This window comes from Phodopus roborovskii, unplaced genomic scaffold (genome assembly GCF_943737965.1).
Source record: "Phodopus roborovskii unplaced genomic scaffold, PHOROB, whole genome shotgun sequence".
Lineage (NCBI taxonomy): Eukaryota > Metazoa > Chordata > Mammalia > Rodentia > Cricetidae > Phodopus > Phodopus roborovskii.
The window spans coordinates 5,598,152-5,619,688 of NW_026126549.1; the positions used below are offsets into that span (position 1 = coordinate 5,598,152).

The 21,537-nt window shown below is 41.9% G+C and overlaps 1 protein-coding gene across 3 annotated transcripts in view; it reads right to left on the reverse strand.

The window, feature by feature from the left end:
• Dpysl3 (dihydropyrimidinase like 3) overlaps window positions 1–21,537 on the reverse strand; it is a 105,232-nt gene that overhangs the window by 22,140 nt on the left and 61,555 nt on the right. For 2 of the 3 annotated variants that reach the window (XM_051201160.1, XM_051201161.1), the window contains exons 2-6: window positions 12,533–12,621; window positions 9,810–9,994; window positions 7,610–7,774; window positions 4,065–4,126; window positions 3,086–3,166 (exon numbers count right to left, since the gene is read on the reverse strand). In XM_051201160.1, coding sequence (XP_051057117.1) covers window positions 3,086–3,166; window positions 4,065–4,126; window positions 7,610–7,774; window positions 9,810–9,994; window positions 12,533–12,621 — 582 coding nt within the window. Of the gene's footprint in view, window positions 1–3,085; window positions 3,167–4,064; window positions 4,127–7,609; window positions 7,775–9,809; window positions 9,995–12,532; window positions 12,622–19,473; window positions 19,604–21,537 lie in introns of those variants that run through there. The other variant, XM_051201162.1, reaches the window with a different exon arrangement.

Consider the following 21,537-nt stretch of genomic DNA (forward strand, 5'->3'; position numbering starts at 1 on the left):
TAGAACAAGAGCTGGGGGCCTCCAGCTGCTGGGTTGAACACATAGAGAAAGGAGAAGGCTAATAGTTCTAGCGCCCATGGGTCCATCCCCTGAGATCAAGGCAACTGGGCACTCCATGAGTAAAGTTCTCATTAAGTCTGGTGTGGAGGAAGACATGGAAAGACAGCACATCAGGATCCTCACTAACTAGCTTTCTTGGTCATAACTCAGAGGAAATTGCACACTTAGTCACCTCCTCCACTCTCAAGAGGTTGCTGAGACTCTGAAATCACAACATCTAGAGCCCTGTGCTGTGGGACATGAAGAGCCAAGCTCTCCCCCCCCACACACACACACACATGATCTCTGAGTAAAGACGCCTACCAGGGCATACTGAGTTTTAAGAGTAAAATCTGGTTCTACCAGTTATTCGTCACAATCTATAAACCAGTGACACCACCCTTCTGAGCCTTGACTTCCTCACCTGCAAAACAGGCAGGGTGATGGCACCTTAAAAGTTTGGAAAGCTAAGAACATGCCAGAACGAATATCTGCTAACAGTACAAATTCTCCCCAAACAGTACTTCCTACTCAGAAGCCAATGAGGCAAGAGCTTGCATGCCTGCTGACCCAGTCACCAACTCGTGCTTACCTTTGGAAGGAGAAGGGTAGCTCCAGGTGCTCAAGACACTCTTCATGAAGGAACTGTGCTTCTGATTGCTAATGTCATCAAATGGACAGAGATGGCCCTCTTTCTTACTGGCTCCTCCTGGCAGAGGCCAGTGCTAAGTGCACATCCCTGAGGAAAACACATCTGTGCATCTATTCCATTAAGCAACTCAGGAGACGGATAGGAAATTGCTCTGCTTCCTTCAAATGATCAGTTTGGGGCTGAGCAATTGCTTTCTTCATTCTTCCAGCCACACAATGTGACTTCTAGGAAGCCAGTGGATGTTGGATCCCACAAGACCCAAATTCATTACTATTTGAGTTCTGCAGTCCTGGATCAGATTTCTGGCTTCAGAGAAATACGGCCTTACGACAGAGAATGCCACGGAGTTTTGGCTCGTTTTCAGTGAAGACTGCTCTGAATCTGAAACTCTCCTCTAACATGGCTGCCAAAACTGGTCAGTCCTCTACAGAGTCTTCAAGTTTTTCCTTGTTTTCATCCTTTGCTCTCTCTACCACTGTTTTCTGTTGTCTTCTTCACAGATTTGAGTCAGTGGGTTTTTGTTCTGTTTTCCAAATCAGAGTCTATGTAGCTATAGCTGGTCTTGAACTTTCTTTACTGCTGAAGGGATGTTTGCTCCTGGAGTAGGATGGCAGGCACCCCAGGACTCCTCTAAAAGCTTCAGTGAAAGACATTTTGGGTATCATCAGTGATACCCTTGAACATTTGTAAGCTCTGGTTTTTCCTATACTTAGCTCTACGCTTCTTAAACCAATGCTGCACTTCAGATACTTTCATATACAGGCTCTTCGCAAGGCTCTGCTTTGTGATCTCATCAGGGTACTGAGCTTCTTCGAAAACTCTCTCCAATTTTCTGAGTTGCCATGCCGTGAGACCCATACGGATCCGTGGTCGAGTGCTCCTCCGGGGCTGTGAAACTGTGGAAACTAAGGGTTCCCACTCCTCCAGCTGTAGCTGCCCTGAACTTAAGTGGCTCGCTTGGCTTGCAATGGCAACATCACAATCAGTGTTGTACAAGTTGAGCGAGTGGTTCACATCACTCTGGTTTGGGACACCCTGATACCTGGGTTTGCCTATGAAGCGTGGAGCACATTCGTCGACACTATGGATCCCTTCTGCTGCTGCCGTCTCTTGCTCATCCTCGATTTCCACTTCGATCTCATGTTCTCCCAGGTTGTAGAAACTGGTGTCATGGTGAAGGTACATGTGCGCCATGGCCTGAACTCTGTAGAAGTAGCCTCGCCTTCTCAAATAAGGATGTGGTCAGGGAAGTCAAACCGTCAAAGTCTCTCTTGCCCTGCAGAGGCCAATTCCAACGTTGTTTAGTGCTGGTAGCTAGACTTCTCGGCAGATCCAATCTGGTGCTGAAGGCTGGAAGGGGGGGGGGGTCCTGGAGTGCTATGATCTATAGTCTTCGTTGAAATCCCAAAGAATTTCGTCCTAATATCGATGAAGGAATGCTGCGCCGCAGGATAGGGTTACTTGCCAGCAAGAGCGAAGGCAAAGGGTCTAAGCGCAAAGTTTCTGTCTACCGCGTCCTTTTAACTGGGTTGCCACCGGAAGATGCCGCCCACATTTGGGGAGGGTCACCCACCTCCAGTAAGAAGATCAGGATAGCTGGGCGTGGCAAACACACACCTTTTAATCCCAGCAGAGCCAATGCTACCTCGTGAGTTCCAGAGGGCCAGCCAGGGCTACTAAGTGAGTCTTATCTCAGAAACCGCTTTGGAGACTCTCTCTCTCACTCTCTCTCTCCCCCCCCCCCTCTCTCTCTCTCTCTCTCTCCTCTCTCTCTCTCTGTGTAAATTTAGTAATTTATAATCTGAAAGTAATTTTTTTTTTTTTTTTTTTTTTTTGTAGCTTTAGATTTTCTGAAACAGGGTCACTATGTAGCCTTGTTTGGCCTGGAACTCAGTGCTCTGTCTTGCCTCATCCTCCTGTGTTGGGGGATTAAAGATGTGCACCACTACCTGACCCCTTGAAGATTATTTTTTTTTTTTTGGTAGGGGGGTACAGAAAGAGTTTCTCTGTGTAGCTCTGACCTCCAATTCAGAGAAATCAGGTATCTTTCTCTGCCTCTGAGTGCTGGAATTAAAGGCGAGTGCCACCACTGTGTTGTTGAAGATTGATTCTTTAACGTACACTGTTTACAGCTGGAAACAAAAAAGCTCACTATGGCCTCCAAATGGCTGTGAACATTTGATGATCCTCCTTCCTTTGCAAGTCCCATGGATGTTAGGATTACAAGTATGAGCCTAGACCTGTGAGGTTTTTAGCTTTAGCTGTGGATTTTGGCTTTAGTAAAGTGTTTATGTCAGTCCTAAACACCTGGGGCATCAAAACACGCTGAAGAGCAAAATGGATGGGATACAGACCCAAGCTCACATATAAAAAAGGCTCGCCCTGTGATGTTACCTGGGCAATGATGTCTCCATTTTCAGCATGAACTTGAGCAATGGCCCCCAGCTCTCCCAGGCAGGTGAAGATCTCATAGAGCTGAAACAGAAATGAACAACCTCACAGCCACCTTTCAAATAAAGACCCATTGCTAAAACCAGATCTGAAACAATATCTTAAACTAGAGAGGGATATAGTCCAAAGACATTTTAGCCAGACCTGGTGGCACACGCCTTTAATCCCAGCACTGGGTAGGTAGAGGCAGGTGGATCTCGGTGAGTTTGAGGCCAACCTACACTTAAGAATGAGTTCCAGGGGTTACACTGAGAAGCCCCGTCTCAAAATTAAACCAAACCAAAACAAACAAAATGACAAAGACATTTTAGAAGGTTCTGTCTGTATGAAAGAAAGCCTTGTCTGGACTTACACAGACAGGACCAATATCTGATAAGCCTTGTCTCTGGTGTTCAACTCTCATGGAGTAATTTCCCACTGAGCTGAGACATGGTGTCAGAATTCTTTACCGAGTGCTCCATGAGTACTGGGTTAATTCAATACTCACTCTTTACCTGAACCTCTTAAGGTAAGAGGCTAATTTCGTACATTTCCCCTGGTTGTTCCAGCTCTATCAAAGTGAGACACACCCATGATTTCCTAGGGGAGGCCTACTGATACAATTATGTCAAGCTGGTTCCCATTGTAGGAAGCCCTCCTGATCTCGTGAAGCAGAGGACTTCACATTTTCTCTAGGTTTTGAGAGATTTGGGGATAAGAGCTTTCCTCTTATTCTTTAAGACAACTGTTGCCAGGAGAAATTTAAGCTCTTCTCTGCTATCCCATTAACTCTTTTGAAATGCAGCCAGGACTTCAAGGGCTTTTTCAATAGGCAGCCTGACAGTGGCCTTCCACCCACAGTCACCACAGTGATTCCAAGGGCCAAGGTCAACAGCAACAATAAGAACCCCAATCCAAACAACACAGCCAGATGGATTGCTACCTCTGTGTTGGACACTTGATATAAATCCTTGTAGGCCATGTAAACCATGAAGGAGTTAACACCTGCAAGACAAGGAAAGGAAGGAAATCAGAAAAAAGACATTAATTATCACCACCACCTTCTCATGTTTATCACCCCACGGTCCCTGACCATATAGCTCAGGTGTCTGCCCAATAAGGAGACATTCTGAATGCCCCATCTTATCGTGCCTTCTGTTGCCCATAAAATTCTTGGTTGGTTAGTGGTTTCCTTGAAGATAGCTGTCCCTTCTGTATCCTTTGCTAATGCTAATTCCCAGCATTGCAGTTCAGAAGATCAATAACTTTCACATTGTTCAGGAAGCAGACACCAGAGAAATTATGATAGCACAGGAGCTGAGCCCAGACCCTAGGAGCTGCAACATAAGGCAATGAGCTTGGAATGCTTAACTTCTGGGGTTTCCTCCCCTGAAGCTGGAATAATAACTCCTACTTCATAAGGTAGCAGTTCACTACTGAAGGTGGCAACACTTTAAAGGCTTTTTGTCCTTGGGGAACAAGCATTTGGTCGCCATGAAGATGGGTTTATTTCACTATGTGGTGAATGACTGGTATATACTAGGCTGGAGAGGGAGGTGCCTAAGAAAAAATAATTATAAAACTAACTTAAAAATCTTCTTCTGAGTCAGGTCTTGTGAGGGGACAAGCATTTAATCCTGTCACTGGGGAAGAAGAAGCAGGATTGCTATGAATTTTCTTTCTATCCCTTGTTGCACCTTATAAGTTTGGGGGTGAGCTGGATTATATAAAAAGTACCAGGGCAACCAATAGGCTCTGTATCAAAATAAAATAAAATAAAACCCAAACCCTATAAGCCCCGATTTTCTTCTAAGATACAGCATGGAAGGTATATACTTACATGATGTATTTTCTGTCACTGAAATTGTATTTTTGAATATACACATGCACAGCACATGTATAAACACATGCATATACACAAAGCACATGCACATAATTTGTAAGTATACTATTCATCCTCCATTATCATTAATTCACTTAAAGAATAAACAGGGTGGGTGGTGGCACATGCCTTTAATCCCAGTACTTGGGAGACAAAGGTGGGTGAGATCTCTGTGAGTTCAAAGCCAGCCTGTTCTACAGAGTGAATTCCAGGTCAGCCAAAGCTATATAGAGAAAACCTGCCTAGGGCAGGAGAGATAGAGATAGAGAGACAGAGACAGAGACACAGAGACAGGGAGAAAGAAAATAACATGCAAAGTCAAATCTAGATTTTTAACCTAGAAATACTCTGGATTCTTATGATAAAAAGGTGCTGATTATATACTCCTTGAGGTGCTTTGAATAGCAATTTCCCCAGAGGTTCCATTATTTGGATGCTTAACCATTAGGGAGTGAGGATACTAGACAGGGATTCAAGTGTGGTCTTGTTGGAGTAGGTGTGGCCTTGGAGGGATATATGTCACTGGGGGTGGGATTTGCAGTTTCAAATGCTCAAGCCAGGCCCAGTATATCTCTCCTGTTGCTGCCAGCTAATATGGATGTAGAACTCCCAGCTACTTCTCCAGGACCATGTCTGTTTGCATGCTGCCATGCCTCCCACACTCCCACCATAATGAAGATGGTCTGAACCTCAGAAAAACTTTGAGCCAGTCTCAATTAAATGCTTTCAAGAGTTGTCTTTGTCATGGTGTCTTTATAGCAATAGAACATCCACACACAGTTTGAAGAATGACTCTTTCCCATAACATTATCTAGATTTCGAATGCAGAAATAAAAATAAACACAAAATCTGGCCTCAGTGAATTAACAAAGTGAATAGGGATGAGATAGCACTTTGTGCTTTGTATTTAAGCACCCAAGCCATGAACATTATAGAAAAAGATCTATTGATTTTTCACACAAAATAAATAGGTAGGTGGGATGGGAGATAGAAAATCATTTTGAGAAAAGGAAAATAATTTTGGTTTAACCATTAGGGTCAGCTTAGCCACATTCTCCGCTGCCAAAAGTAGATTACAGCTCAAGAATGTCTCTACTCAGCGTGGGTCAACTCAGGGCACCTCTCCACAACATTCCCTTTTCCAAAGCCTCCAAGTCATCCTTAGAATGACCCAGACCCTGTGTGCTGGTTAAAGCACTGAACTTTCTACAGTTCACACTGTAGAGGGGCTGAGTGCATGTTTTATGTTTTCAAGGTTGGGCAGGATTTATGGGGTCATCTCCCCTCCACATAGACAGATGATATTCTCCTGAAGTCCTTGCCCCGTGACCAGACAGGTCATGGGTTTTAAGCATCCATGCAGCTGCCTTTGGTTGGACAGTTTCCTTTTGCACTGAACCTTCTACAGAGGCTGTTGCTTATCCATCTCTGAGTTCCTAGATTCCCCCCTACAAAGCTGAGAACAGGGTACATAATTGCATATGTATATTTGTTGTTGTGGGCACTCAATGTCTGATGATCAGAACCTAAGAAGAAACATCTTCACATGAGAGGACACCCTCCAATAATACACAAACACACACACACACACACACACACACACACACACACAAGCACACACACAAAGAGAGAGAGAGAGAGGCAGCCATACTGAAAGAACATATTTTCACTACTAGCTAGAAAATACTTGCTCCTGGCATGTCTTAGCCATTCTTGAGGAGGCCATTATTATATAATATTAATAGTTTTGTGTTGAGTAAAACTGATAGGTGTTAGAAATATTTGATCTCAGATTTGTTAGCAACTTCTGGGAGGATCAGCCACCTTGCCTCAGTTTCTCCATTCGCAAAACTGTCAATAATGTGTTGTGCTGGTTAGTTTTATGTCAACTTGATTCAAACTAAAGGCATTTTGCAACAGGGAACCTCAACTGAGAAAATGTTCCTCCCCATGGGCAAATCTGTGCTTCGTTTTCTTGATTGACTATTGTTGATAGGGGAGGACGCAGCTAACTGTGGACAGTGCCATCCCTGGGCTGTGGTGCAAGGTGCTATGAGTGGGAAGCATGAGGAACAAGCCAGTTAGAGGTTCTTCCAGTCCAGTACTTCAGTTCCTGTCTCCAGGAACTACTTGAGTTCCTGTCCTGGCTTCCTTCAGTGATGAACTACCAGACGTAAAATGCAATAAACCCTTTCCTTCCCTAGTCACAGCTTGCTGTGAGGCTTAATGGCAGCAATAGAAACCTTAACTAAGCCATTTGTGGAAGTGAAATGCATCATCTCTGGATGGATTTATTGGGTACTAAGTGTGATCCCAGACAGTTACTCAGACCCTCTGTTTTTCCATGCACGGTGACTAATACTATCCAATGAGGATCCTGTACAAAGTAAACAAAGTTGCATATACATATACATATACATATACATATACATATACATATACATATACATATACATATACATATACATATACATATATGTGTGTGCTTATGGTACCAGGCTCTAAAGTGTGTGTATGTGTGTAGGGGTGGGTGACTCAAATGAGTGGGACACTTTGGAAAAATAGGCATGCAAGCCAAGAGACAGGAGGCTGGGTGCTTTGCTCACCTTTGTCTTTGCTGAGGTTTTGCACTTCCTGCTTGACACTGTCGTTCCAATGGGTGATATCCACATGCAAAGCATAGTCACAGCAGCTCTTCCCATCAGCCCACTCACGCCACTTTTCATAGGCCTCAGTCAGGCTAGACTCAGGTTCAGGCACCACATGGTCAACTGAAAGATGAGGGCCAGATCGGTGACTCAGGACAGTTTGGTCCTTCCCCACATCCTGCAAGTCTGTTCCTTCCTGCTTAGTTATGACTGTACAACTTCTGTGTCTTGGTGCCTTCGGAGATACCAGTGCTTTAAATAACTCTGGGACTTGGAACTAATTATTACCTTTCTGAAACCTCAGTTTTCACGTCTTAAAATGTGTTTTAAATGGACAGGGGAATAGGTTATGACAATAGTTTCCCTCTGTTGTATGAGTAAGGATAAAAGGCATATAAAGTGCTACCCATGTTAGATCTTGCTTGATGAATACCTGCTATTTGTGATTGCTGAGGCCGAGTCACTACTAGTGACAAAGTTGTGCTCTCTTCCCTGCATAGAAGAAGAAGTTCTGGGTGTATGACAGGCACTAGTGGTCAAGGTTAACAAGAATTAGTTTCTTACTCTCTTCCCTGGAACATGGATGGTACAGATTTTCAAATAATTGCTGATGTCATAGCAAGGGTTAGGCAAAAGCTCCATTCTCTTCAGTGCCCCGCAGGCAGCTGAGGTAAAGGATGAAAGTGATTCAACTATCCAGAGAATGACACTGAACATGTAACAAAAGTCTTTTTCAGAGCCAATGCAATAGTTGCAATAATTATCCTCATACCTAGGAAAACAAGCTGAAGGTGTTAGCAACATTTAGTTTCTAGGGTGTTCGATAATTCATTTACGGAAATGGAAAACTGCAAGTGACAAGTTGAAAAAAATTGAGAAGTTTCGTTACAGAGAAACTTTCTCAGACATCTATTTAAAAAAAAAAAAATCTGTGGTATAATACGAAGAAAGAGAAGAAAGACTTTCAGGATTCATGACTTTGTAAAAAAAAAATGGCAGCCTGAAATATGGTAAAAATATTACAATCCTCTCGTTAAATTGGAAACTGCCCAATAGTAACTCTTAACCATGAAGTAGGGTTACATGCATCCTTTGCTTTGTGTATGTTGAACGTTTCTAAGTTTTCCACCTAGGATGAGAATGCATCTGTAGCTCCTTGTAAGTTTTATTCTTCACCTAGAGCTCTGATTTTCCCTCTGCCACTTCACTAATGTGGAAGACCAAGCATAAGGAACATGACAGGCATGCAGAACAGGCCCAGTCCTCACCCAGATGGCAGTCAGCCAAGCCAAAGCCAATATCACGCATTTTCTCTGTCAAAGGAGCCCAAGTGCACTGATCGGAAAGTAAATGCATCCAGCTACATTACTAATGTCTTCAAGGACACAAGCACTTTCCTGGGTAGACAGCTGCTGAGAAGTCAGCTCATTCCCTCCCATCAGTTGGGAGAAAAGCTCAGGCCTCCTTGGACTGCACCTTTTATGGCCTTGCTGCAATTTTCCTGGGCTTCTACATCCTAGCTAAAGTTGACCGCTGCTAGTGGTTGAGTGGAAAGAAAGGTCAAGACAGACTGTAATTCTGGCTCAAGCTGCTCTGTGCCTGTGGGTAGAGGAATATGATGTTAAATAAACAGTGCTCTTTCTCCCAAGTTTGAAGCTAGCTCTGGGCCAGTACCCAATTCATTGAGATTCCTTGGGACAGGAAAGACTGCCTGGAATGCTATCAGTTTACTAATCCAATGGCATGCCACTTCCCAAGTCTCCCTAGAATTAGTAGTTAACAGAAGCAAAACAAAACAACAATAAAGGAAACCACTCACAGCTTTCCTAATCTGAAAGATACAAATTGGTCAAAAGACAGCAAAGACCCAATAGCTCTAAGTTCACCAAGGACCACTAATCCCCCAAGAACTGTCAGTCTCAATGATCATTCTTTCTAACGTATTTTTTTCTCGGTCGCTTTCATGGTCATGAGGTTCTTGGATCTCCTTTGTGTAATTACAAGGAGCTGGCAGTTTTCCTAAGAATAACCATCCCCAGGAACATAAATTCACAAACCAAACTGAGAGAAGTGTGTCTGTGTTAGTATTATCAGAAACCAGGCATTTGGCAAACACACAGCCCAGGGCAGCAGGAATATGTCTAGTCTGGGGACTTACTGATCATGGTGGTGCCACCTGCTAAGGCAGCCTTTGTTCCTTGGAAGAAATCATCCACTGTGGTCATTCCTTTGTAAGGCATCTGGAAGTGTGTGTGTACGTCAATACCTCCAGGAATCACCATCTTCCCGTTGGCTTCGATGGTCTTCACACCTCCGGGGACAATCAGATTGTCTCCAATTTGCCTGGTGAGACATTGGAACCAGTGGCAATTAAGAAAAGCAACACTCAAGACCAGCATAGGATGGAAGGATTTTAGACATTGGGGTCTTCAAAGTCACAAGTCCAGTAGTCTTTAAACAAAGGTAGACAGCTGTGTATACAAAACTATTCTTGTTAACACAAAATTATCTGCATGGACCTTTTGTACTGCTATTTTCTAGAGTACAACACATGACTAATAGTTTTACTTAACCATTTCAATTATTTCTTTCACTTTGCTCTTTTTTTTTTTTTTTTAAATGGTGTGGGATGACACTAGGGAAAGCTATGAAGAGTGTGAAAAACTGTTTGGAGCAACAATAAACCATAATTATACTCAGTACAGCAACAGGTATGGGAGCTTAGCCATCTTCTAAGCAGATTTTCTGTGTCCTAGTGAAAGATCTCCCCCAGTCATTCCCCAGCTCAGGGTTCTTTTCCTTATTCCACCCTCCCGTGGTGAGCCAATGGTGCCTCAATGCACATTCACAGAGAAAGAGTCACACACGCGGATCTCATATACACTGCTTTTGCACAGTATCTCAACAGAGATTTCACACTAAGGAAGATATCATGACACTCTCCCCAAGATACAGTGTGACCCAGGAAGCTTTAGCGCATTCCAGGAAGGAATGGGGGTGGGAAGCAAGGCAGTGGGGAGTAGCTCAATGGGTGTTTCAAAGGTGCATCTCACAAGGAATGTATACCTATTCCTCACAATGCTGCTTGCAGATCACTACCTGCAGCATTGCTTGATTTTGTATCTTTGATCTAGGCATCTGGTCAAGTTTGTCACCATGGTATACCTAAGATTCACAGTTTATATTAACACTAAGTATCTCCTACCTTGGGCACATGTATAACCCACTATTTGTGGTATGAGTGCTGTCCCTTCTGTACATAAACAAAAAGGTTCTCTTGTGGTAGTAAAATAATCCATCATTGACCAGCAAACTCTAGGTTCACAGCTAATGTATTCCTGATATTTCTAAGAGTTCAACTTCACCTCATCATCATGGGGCCATTCCAGGGTAACCACAATTCAAAATACACTGTGGAAAAAGTGCAGCCTCTGATTATAATTCTATATTAGTACATATACAGATATTGCCCAGTTCTGCTATTCTGCTACTCATTTTTTTTTTCTCTCTGAGACAGGGTTTCTCTGTGGCTTTGTATCCTGTCCTGGAACTAGCTCTTATAGACCAGGCTGGTCTCTAATTCACAGAGCTCAGCCTGCCTCTGCCTCCAGAGTGCTGGGATTAAAGGCGTGCCCCACCACTGCCTGGCTGGTTCTGCTATTCTTTTTCTTAGTTCCTCCTCCAAGAGAAACTGAGAAATAAGAGGATGAGGAATGTATGGACAGGTGTGGCTCTGTTTATATATTTATATACATTGTTTCACTCTTTTTTACAACTAGCATATTACCTACTTTTCTCTGACACACTAAGGCCACAGTGGTCTCTAAAATCTCAGCTTCTATCTCTTCATTTAGTCATTTTTCTTATGGAAGCCTACCCAGTATAGGTGTGCTTTGGACACAGACTACCCAGATTTACAGTATTGGCTCTGCCAGTTATTATTTAATCTCACCATGATCTAATTCTTTTGACTGTAAAATGTAATAGCTCCTCATTGGAGTTGTGTAGATTTAAAAGTTAATCTTTTCTAAACCCACTATTAAACACATTAGGGATCAATAAACATTGTAATTAACAATTGCTTACTCTGAATTCCATCTAGCCTGTTATTCAGTACTTGATATTGTCATTACCTGATAATGCTGGATCCTTGATATATATATTCAGATACCTCAGTTTTCCTCAAAAATTCTAAGGTCCCCAAAGACTGGGGGATGCTGATTGGAGAATGCAGAATGCCTACCTTAGAATGTGACATAGCAGTGACCAGTACCTTACATGAATATGTTGCTAATAGCAAATACTAATGGTAACAAGGTGAACTGGGTGTTCTAGACATACATAACATCTTATTAATATAATGGAATATCTTGCTGTTCGTGATATAATACCATATTAGTCAAACCCTGTTTTGAAATTCACCATTTAAAAAACCAATATGTGAACATTATCTACCTATGCTTCTTCAGTAGCAAATAATCCTACAGAGTGCAGATCCCTGATGAATGTATTTGGAAAACATGCCTGAAAACATGCCCTTCTAAGCCTTACCATCATTTTCTAAAGTTCATTTTTAAGTATTTAATCTAAAGCCTTACCCGTCTAACAAAAGTCTGTGTATATTATGATTTCACATTGAAATCTATCACACACCTTGATATTTTTAGGCTGCTGTCACTCATGAACACTTATCAGTATCCATAAGGTTAGGGTCACATCATCCAATCTTCTATAACCCATGGCATTCCCTGTAGTACAATTTTCATAAAGGGGCCTGGAGAATGATTCTTTCTAGGAAACTCAATGTTTTCACTTTATTTATGAAATTAAAACTCCTTAGGGCAGAGAAGAAGTGGAGAAGTAGAAGGTTTCATAACATACTTTATTAAGCCATCCTCCATGTAAATATCAGCATAGAAGGACTGATCATCATTGACGATTCTCCCACCCTTGATGAGAAGACGGTCACTCTGGAAAAGAAGGAAGACACAAGTTACTGTCACAGTACCTAGGGGAAGAATGTGTTGCCAAGGTGTTCCCAACTCACTCCTTTAGACATCTAGCAAGAACACCCTTGGTAAATGACCTCTGTGTCATTTGACTGTGATACATTAGTTAGGGATCCAGTTCTAATTCAAATTAATCCAGCATTTCACCTGCATCTGAAATCTCCTGTTGTCATAGCTTTTAGAAGTATACGTATATATTACCTATATTGTCGTAATGAAGCTCTCAGTTCATGTGACATCACAAGTCTATTAGATCACAAAGTTGTAAAGTGTAAGAGAACCTTTGCTTGGTAAAAGACAAAAATTTTATTGTACTTATTTAACTTAGGAGGGGGAAGAAATGATGTATAATTTACATTTGCTTCATTATATTCAGTATTTGTTACATTCTCTTGACCCATTTTATTTTTTCTGTTTTAATATCCATAATATATATTATTGAGTTTCATAAGGATATTTTTCATACAACTATATAATGCATTATATAGTTTTGACTATGAATGAATGTACTCCCATATTGCTTTAATCATAAGAAAAAATATTCTTTTAAAAAACTACAACTTAGATGAAATTTAAGAGCGATTCAGCATGGAACAATAAAAATATGTTCTATGGTTGGTCACAAAATACACACATATGTTCTGTACATCAGAGGAACATCAAACCAATGCCAGTACTGCAGATTATAGAGTGGATGAATGGATATGGACTACAGGGTTATGAATGGAGATGGAGTAGAAGGTTATGAATGGAGTACAAGTTTGTGAGCTGTGCCTTTGTTGAGCATTGGACAAGCACCAAATATCAGCAAAGGGGCAACTGCTCTCTGAGCAGCCTTCCTTGATGTTCCACACAAGGACAGCAGGAGTGGATCCAAATAGAATCAACACCACTAAGAGCATATCACTGGACACTCTTCAAATGGTAATTAGATAAGCCCTTTCTGGCTTAATGGTGAATAATCTAAACAGAGTCCAAAAACAAATGCTAGCTCTGTTTCTGGGGGGAAGGAGCAGAGCCCCTGATCCATGGGTTATAAGAAGTGCTGTTTATTCTTATTATTTGCTTTTATTATACAGAGCAGAAATATGAAAAGTTGAACTAACAGATCACTAAAATATACCTCCCTTGGGGGCTCTTGAGCTTGCTCTACATTTTCCCCACAACAACCACTTGATTAATTTTATTCCCATGTACAAACAAGCCCTACATTATAAAAGGAAGCCTACGCAAACTGACACTAAGAGTTTGAAAGGCAACTATTGAGACTGATATCAAGTGATGCAAAAGTTATAAAGAATGGAACTACTAGTCACTCCCAAACCAGGCTAAACCAATTATCTTTGTACACACAAAACAATGCTCATCATGAACTCTTGGGCCAGCCTCACAAATACACATGTGACAGTATTAAAACCCAATATTATGAACAAGCCCAACATTTGTGAAAGATATCTTCAACAAAGCATATATGAGTTGTGGGTTCTTACTTTCTATTCTTGGCACTGAGGCATCTAAGTATTCATAGTCTAAGAATGTCCAATATTTGACATATAATGATAAACATGAAGAATTAGATTAGGATATTTCCAGAGCTTTCTGGGATAATCTGGTATTTATGGTTTGAAAAATTATAGACTCAAGATATTTGAACACTTGGTTCCCAGTTTGTGGTGCTGTCTGGGGACATGGTACAGCCCTACTTTCACTTTGTTCTTTCTGCTTTCTTTTTGCTGCTGAAGATGTGCTCTTTCAGCTTCTTGTTCTGCTGCCATGGCTCCTCCACCATTATGGACTCTCCCTCTAGAACTGTAAGTCTAAATAAACTCTCTTCTCTAAGTTGCCTTTGACCATGCATTTTATTACAGCAACAGAAAAGTAACTACTTCAGTATCTATAATCAGAGTCTGACATCAGCTGGATTGGTTATGGTGGGGTTCTTATCCACCAAGGACAAAGTGCCTCAATGTCTTTCAGGCCAGAGTGGTTCAGGTGGCCTGCTGGTCAGCCTGGATCCAGTTGTGTTCTTACTACTACTATGAGAATTCCATGGAACATTTCCATAGGTAAGTGATCTTAGGTTAAGGTTTACTCTCTCAGAGCCTCCTTGGTTTGTTTATGCTTTTCCATTAGCACAGAGTGGATATAAAAATTCCTATTTTACTTCCCCAGGGTGTTGTTAGAAAGAGGAATGACAGAGAAGAGAGGAACCTAGCACAAATCATAATACATTTAATTTCAGTCCTATTTATTCTTTTACTATTGTATTTGTGTTACTTCCTCTAAAAGCCTTTTGGAGTACCATATGTTCAAGACAGATTCAAGATCCTATTTTCTAAATAGGGAGCTACACACAGGAGTGTTTTCCTCTAAGCAATAAGAGTAAGGCAGTTATAGGTACAAGCAAATTGAGATCTCTTGGCACTACATTGATCCTTCACCCTATGGTACTGTACCAAAAACAGTCACATCTTGTGACCAGGGGCAGGATGCTCTTCTCTGATACTGACTAACTGTTGTGATGTTTAAACTGCAGGCCAGTTCTCTGCAGTAGGTAACTTTAGGAATCCATTAACTTTCAGCCTCTGTTTATAAATCAGTGCATTAGACCTGCCCCTTATGGCCCAAAAGTGTTAATGCAGTTTATCAAGAGAATTGATTTATGATGTAGGGTAGCAAGGGCCTTTAAAGTGTGGTAAAAGTCTAATCTCTCCCTTCACTGGGGTATAATAATGATTAGAGAAACTAAAAATTATAAGTTTGTGAAATTGAAAATAAGAGAAGATAGCAAGGAATGAAAAGGAACAAAAGTATAAAACAAACCTTTAAAGATGCCAAGAACAGGAACGAGTGGATTGATTGCTAATTCAAATTAGCGTAGAGAAAGAAATGGTAAAAATCTGACCCACGAGACTAATGGACTTGTTTCGCATTTTGGCTTTCCCTCTAGTCTTTAATATAAAGGATGTCTATTTACACTGCCATCTGAGGCAACAAAGACATATCCAAGTGAAGCCAAAGTCTTCCACAGACATCTGTCCAGTCACTGGGTCAGCCAGAGAGCAGTACTTAACTCCTGTGCATTCTGTACTCTGCAGATACCCCAGCTGTTCAGGATAAACACTGCAGTCTCAAGAAGAGGAAAGGAACACAGAAGGACAATGCCTTTTCCAAACTCCAATCACAAAGAACAGATCAGAACTTTTTTTGTGGAGATTCACTATCCTTTTATGGTGCAGATGAAGGCACAGGTGGTTATTTTAAATACATTCCCATCTGGCCAATTAGATAAACATTCTGACCCTTAAGAATAGATCAGGATGAGTAAACAAGATGGATGAAATCTTGTTCTTTCCCAAAGCAGCTTCAATCAAAACAGGGTGAGAAAACCTGGCTCTGTAAGGTATTTCTGTTGAGTCATGGGGATGGGTGGGGGATGGGTGGGACAGAGTGGAGGCGGGTTAGGAAAAGGCACCAGTGAGGCTCTAGGCATTTAGAGTCCTCAGCCTGCCTGTCCTTCAGACAGGCTTAACACTATCTGGATTTGGACAAGTGACTTGAACCTCTCTAGGTTTCAGGAGGTATATATGTGAAGCACTGAACTTGGCTTGAACACACATTCTCAGTTAATGTGAGCAATTATCATTCGTATTATCATCACACTGGAAAACTCCTGTCATAAATAAGAGTTGAATTTTGTTAGTCAAAATTTAACAGACCTTTCCATAAAGAGAATTTCAGAGGCCCTAGACCCCCCCCCCCAGCCTGCCCTCAGCAACTGTTTTGTGTTCCTACCAAGGTCAGCCAAGGATTCTCCTTCTAAATCCACCCCCACAGGGCAAGTTCCCAAAGCCCTTCCAGCTCATTCTTCCTCTGCAAATAGGCCCCCATGAGAAGGTAGCAATCCACTGTCTTCCAGCAGGAATTGAGAGTGGGGGGGTGAGGTCTTAAAACTTCCCCACACCCAGGCTCTTCACCCAGCACATGGATCTGTTTCCAGGGCCCTGGGTGACAATCATGACTTTGAGATACAAAGAGAAATCTCCAAATGAAGATGGACTGTCATGAGCAATACAGGTTCTTAGCTCGGAATCCTCCATGAGTTAGAATACAATTTGACAAGGTAACCCATTCCAAACTCCTGAACTGGTACTGATACACTTCTCAAACCCACTTTCTGCTCTTGTCATCTTAACACACAAAGGACCACAGAAGCTTACTGGTTGCAAATGAGAGGCTCGTTTCAAAATGCAGCCCCTTATGCAGAATACACAATATATGGGAAATGCAGTTTCATTTTATCATCGTGGGTTTGTACCTGGATGGATGAAAATGGGAGAAGAAAAAGGGTGAAGGAGGCAGTAGCTAGCAGCGGTGTGACCCAGGCGTGGTGGCTGCTCAGCCATGGGGACTAGGACATCAAAGGCAGGCATGTGCATTCTTCTCTCACCAGAATTTCACCTTAACCATTTTAAAGATGTCATTATCAAAGGCCTTGATGAGTGATGGGGTCTGTCCTGGGTCACTGTGGACAGGGGAATGAACTATAGATGGCTCTTTAATCCTAGCTCCCTGATAACAGTCTATCTTCTACAGGAGTCTAGACATGGATAATCTCAAGTGGATGATCAAGCAGGGTAAAGAAACACGGAGGGGAAGGACAGGAGCCAGGAGAAATTCCCATTCTTGTAGGTCAGCCTGATCTGTAAAGGGCAGACTAGTCATGTGCACACCTCCTTCCAGACACGTGACATATCCCGTTCAAACTATGCTTTTATCTACTTAATATTATCCTTACATGGTGCCTTTAAAGGGCAGACACTGTCCTATTACAACACATTCAAAGCCCCAAGTAGTAAGCCTAGGGATACATGCAATTAAAACACTACAGTTCCATCTATATTTTGCTACCTTGAAGAAAATTAAAAAGGATGACCTCAGTTGACTATGTCACATCAAAGACAGTTAAGAGTAAGGAAGATGTTAAAGAGATACTGGTGCCATATTGAGACTTTTCTTTGGTCTAAAAAGGACCTGTGGTAACAAGAATTTCAACCTTGGAGTTGGCAAGATGGTTCCTTTGGTAAAAAGCACTTGTCGCCAAGCCTGGAATCCTAAATTCAACCCACATGACAGACTCCCTAAAATTGTCCTCTGACCTCCATATACATGTGCCCCTTCCCCACAAATATGCCCCCAAACACACACAAATGCATGAATAAATGGATTTTTAAATTTTTATTTAGTTTTTGTTTGTTTTGTTGGTTGGGTTGGTTGGTTGGTTTGCTTTTGGAGACAAAGTCTCTCTACATAATCCTGGCTATCCTAAAATTCACTACACAGACACCTGTCTGTCTGTGCCTCATAAGTTATGAGATTAAAAGCTGGCACAGCCTGACAATTATATATTACTGCACTGAACCTAACACAGGTCTATACATATCAAAATGTACTTCTGATAAGAATATGTGTTAACATAGGTGAGCAAGATCAGGGCCAAAAGTAGAATGGCAGGGACTTCTCAGATGTTAGGCAGCTCCTTAGAGAGAGATTATTGGGGCTAATCTTAAAATCAGAAGCTTGAGGGGACAGGGAATGAGGCAGAGTAGAGAATAAGTATAGTTTATCAGTAAATAAGATATTTCTAGTCAGAGAGAAAGAGGTAACATGGCATAGCCTTCATGGGATATTTGGTTGGGGGAAACTGGAAAAGTTGCTCTCTGGACAGACACTTTACAGAGCTGCACAGACGTCAGGAAACTGGAAAGCAAGGGCTGCCTTCGTGTCCTAGCCACTGTGTCACTGTGTGACTTTAGCCAAGGGATTTAATCTGTCCCTGTTGGCTGGGTGGAGTATTCGTCTCTTTGAAGGCACATTCATGTCTACAGAGCACAGATAAGAATGCTTACCTCATGGGCAACCATGAGGACTAATGGCATAATGGAGGGTTGGGCACAGCTATCCTGTGAGTAGAAATATGACCACAGTTACTATGCTATGACTTCCACTCTCTCACTTTTATTATATAGATGCCAATCAAAGCTGTGCTGGTTACTTTATTGTCTGCTTGACACAATTTGATGTCATCTGGGAGGAGGGAACTTTACTTGAGAAAATGCCTCCATCAGATCAGATTGGCCTCTGGAACTTTTTTTTTTCTTTTTGGATTGGTGGTAGAAGGGCAAGCTCACAGTGGGAGGTGGACTGGTGATCCTGGGAGATATAACAGACTGCTACACTTGAGCCTCAAAGGACAGCAAGTCAGAAAGCACTTTTCTTCTATGGCTTCTGCTTCAGCTGTTGCCTCCAGATTTCTGCTTCAGATCCTACCCCGACTTTCCCTCAATGATAGACTGTGATGTGGAAATATAAATTAACCCTGTCCACAAGGAGATGCTTTTGGTCATGGTGTTTATCTCAGCTATAGTAAACAAACGAGGACAAAAGCCAAAGCCACGCAAAGTTAGCCCAAAGATAAAGTAGCTATTTTCAGTATACCAAACACTCTAAGAAGCACAATGCTCTCAGAGCATACTGTAAAGTCCAGGGAGGAACAAGAATAGTCAGAACTTTGAAGACCTACTCCATATCATCTCTGCTCTGGGTTTCACATTTGTTCCCCTCAGACTCTGTGGTGATTGATTTGATTGTCAACTTCATAAGATCTAGAGTCAACTGACAGACACATTTGGATGGATCTTTGAAAATTACTGGGAAAGATGAACTGAACGGTTAACTAAAAGGACAGGGAAGCACATCCACATGGTCCACCCAGATATAAAGATGTCCAAGAAATGAGTCAGTCTTGCTTGCCTGCCTGCCTTTGTTCCTTGCTGTTGAATGCATCTTCCCTTGCTGTGGCTGCTGCCCCCTTGACCTTTGTCATCCTATGCTCCCATTGGACTCAGAGTCTTCATCCTTCCAATGTGGAGTGAAGAGCAGACTGTTGTGGACTCTTCAAGGTCTTCAAGTGGAGATTAGACTGATGAGAAGTTCCGATGATGTCAGCCATTCTCATGGGCAGACTACCCCAGTCTTTATTGTGTAAGACATTCTAGAACCACCCACTTTTACAACATAATCACATCCCACTGGTTCTTTTCTTCTAGAGAATCTCAAACCCATACTCTCTCTCTCTCTCTCTCTCTCTCTCTCTCTCTCTCTCTCTCTCTCTCTCTCTCCTCTCTCTCTCCTGTGTGTGTGTTCTAGGAAGAAGGGCTGAGCTCTTATTCAGCAGAATCTAGTGTCCTATCAGCACTGTGCCTATGTCATCAGGAAACAAAGGTGAAAATTCATCTTTGGCCTTGATTCTAGGGTTCTAAGGACATATAAGTTTAATAAATCAGTTCTAAAACACAGGATTAGATGACAACTAGCCAGGATATTTGATGTCAGGTGTAGGCAGAGATGATGATAAAACAGTAATAAAAGTAATCCAGGAGCTCAAGTAACAATGCAGAATCAAAAAAACAAAACAAAACAAAACAAAACAAAACAAAAAAAAAAAAACCCAGTGAAAGACTTAGTGTGTTCTAGTGTGTGAGGCATGAGTTGGTAAAGAGTGAAAGAGTGGTACCAGAGCTTTCTAGCATAGTGAAACTCTCTGAACTAATGCTGTAATGGTGGCTAAGCAATATCACACATTCAGCATACAGAGACTGATAGAAACTGGACTGCTATCAACAGGGTATCAATGATGGCTCATCATCTGGGGCAAGTGTACCCAATTAACTGGGAGTACTCTGTATTTCAAGTGAAGTTTTCCCCACCTAAACAGCAAACTCAACACACACACACACACACACACACACACACACACACACACACACACACAGAGAGAGAGAGAGAGAGAGAGAGAGAATCTGTTTAGCAGAGACCAGAGTTACATCCCCACCCCCAACCCTGAGGCCATGTCCGATATGAATCTGGAGGAAAGTATCTGATTTGAACACACATCTGTAGTTAGAACAAACTCTAATTGGAGTCTGGAAGCACTAATTTATAATAGTATTTATTACTGTGACAACATTTACTAGAAACTTCTTACTGTCATGACAAACTGGTCGTAAGTTTATATACTTTAGTTCAACAAAACCTCACCATTCCAATGAACTGATGTAGTTAACTCGCAGACTGACATCATATAACCAGTCAATGGAGAATCAATGGTTAAAATGTAAGAAATGTATTACAGTGGGAAACTGAGGACTTGGGGTGGACCCCTAATACTAAGAGTACTCAAACAGGGGTCATGGATGGGAGGCAATCACTTAGGAAGTTCAACATTTATTCCATGAATAATAGAAAAACATGTTTTTAGAAAAATGTATGAAGTTTAACCCCAGACTTAAAAATGTAGAAAGAATTAAGTTGACAGAATGGCCATGCTGGAGCTAAACGAAGTACCTTCCTCTAAAACAGCAGCCAACAAGAGGATAAAAAGACAGAAGTAGCTTTAGTACTCATGAAAAGAACAGGAAGTAGATGTACCACTCAATCTGAATTATTCAGGAGAGCTTACCAATGATAGTGTCTGGCACAGTGTGGACCTGGGTTAAGAAAATTCAGTGGATGTGCACATCCAGGGCCTGCCAACAACAGCCTAACTCATCAGCAGCCAGGCATGAAGGTGCAGACAAGGAAGTGGCTCCTAGAACTAGAGTGGGGTGATATGTGTCAAGGATTGCATCTATGGCAAGGGGCTGTGTTCCTTCCTGGATGCATTCAGCATCTCAGGTCCTGCAGGAAGGAGTCAAGGGGAAAAAAAAACCCACTTCCCTGCTACTTTCTTGTCCATCTCCTACTGGTACCATGTGAATAAAATATAACTAGAGGCCTAAGGCAGCAGAGACTATCAATGCAAATCATAAAGGGCTT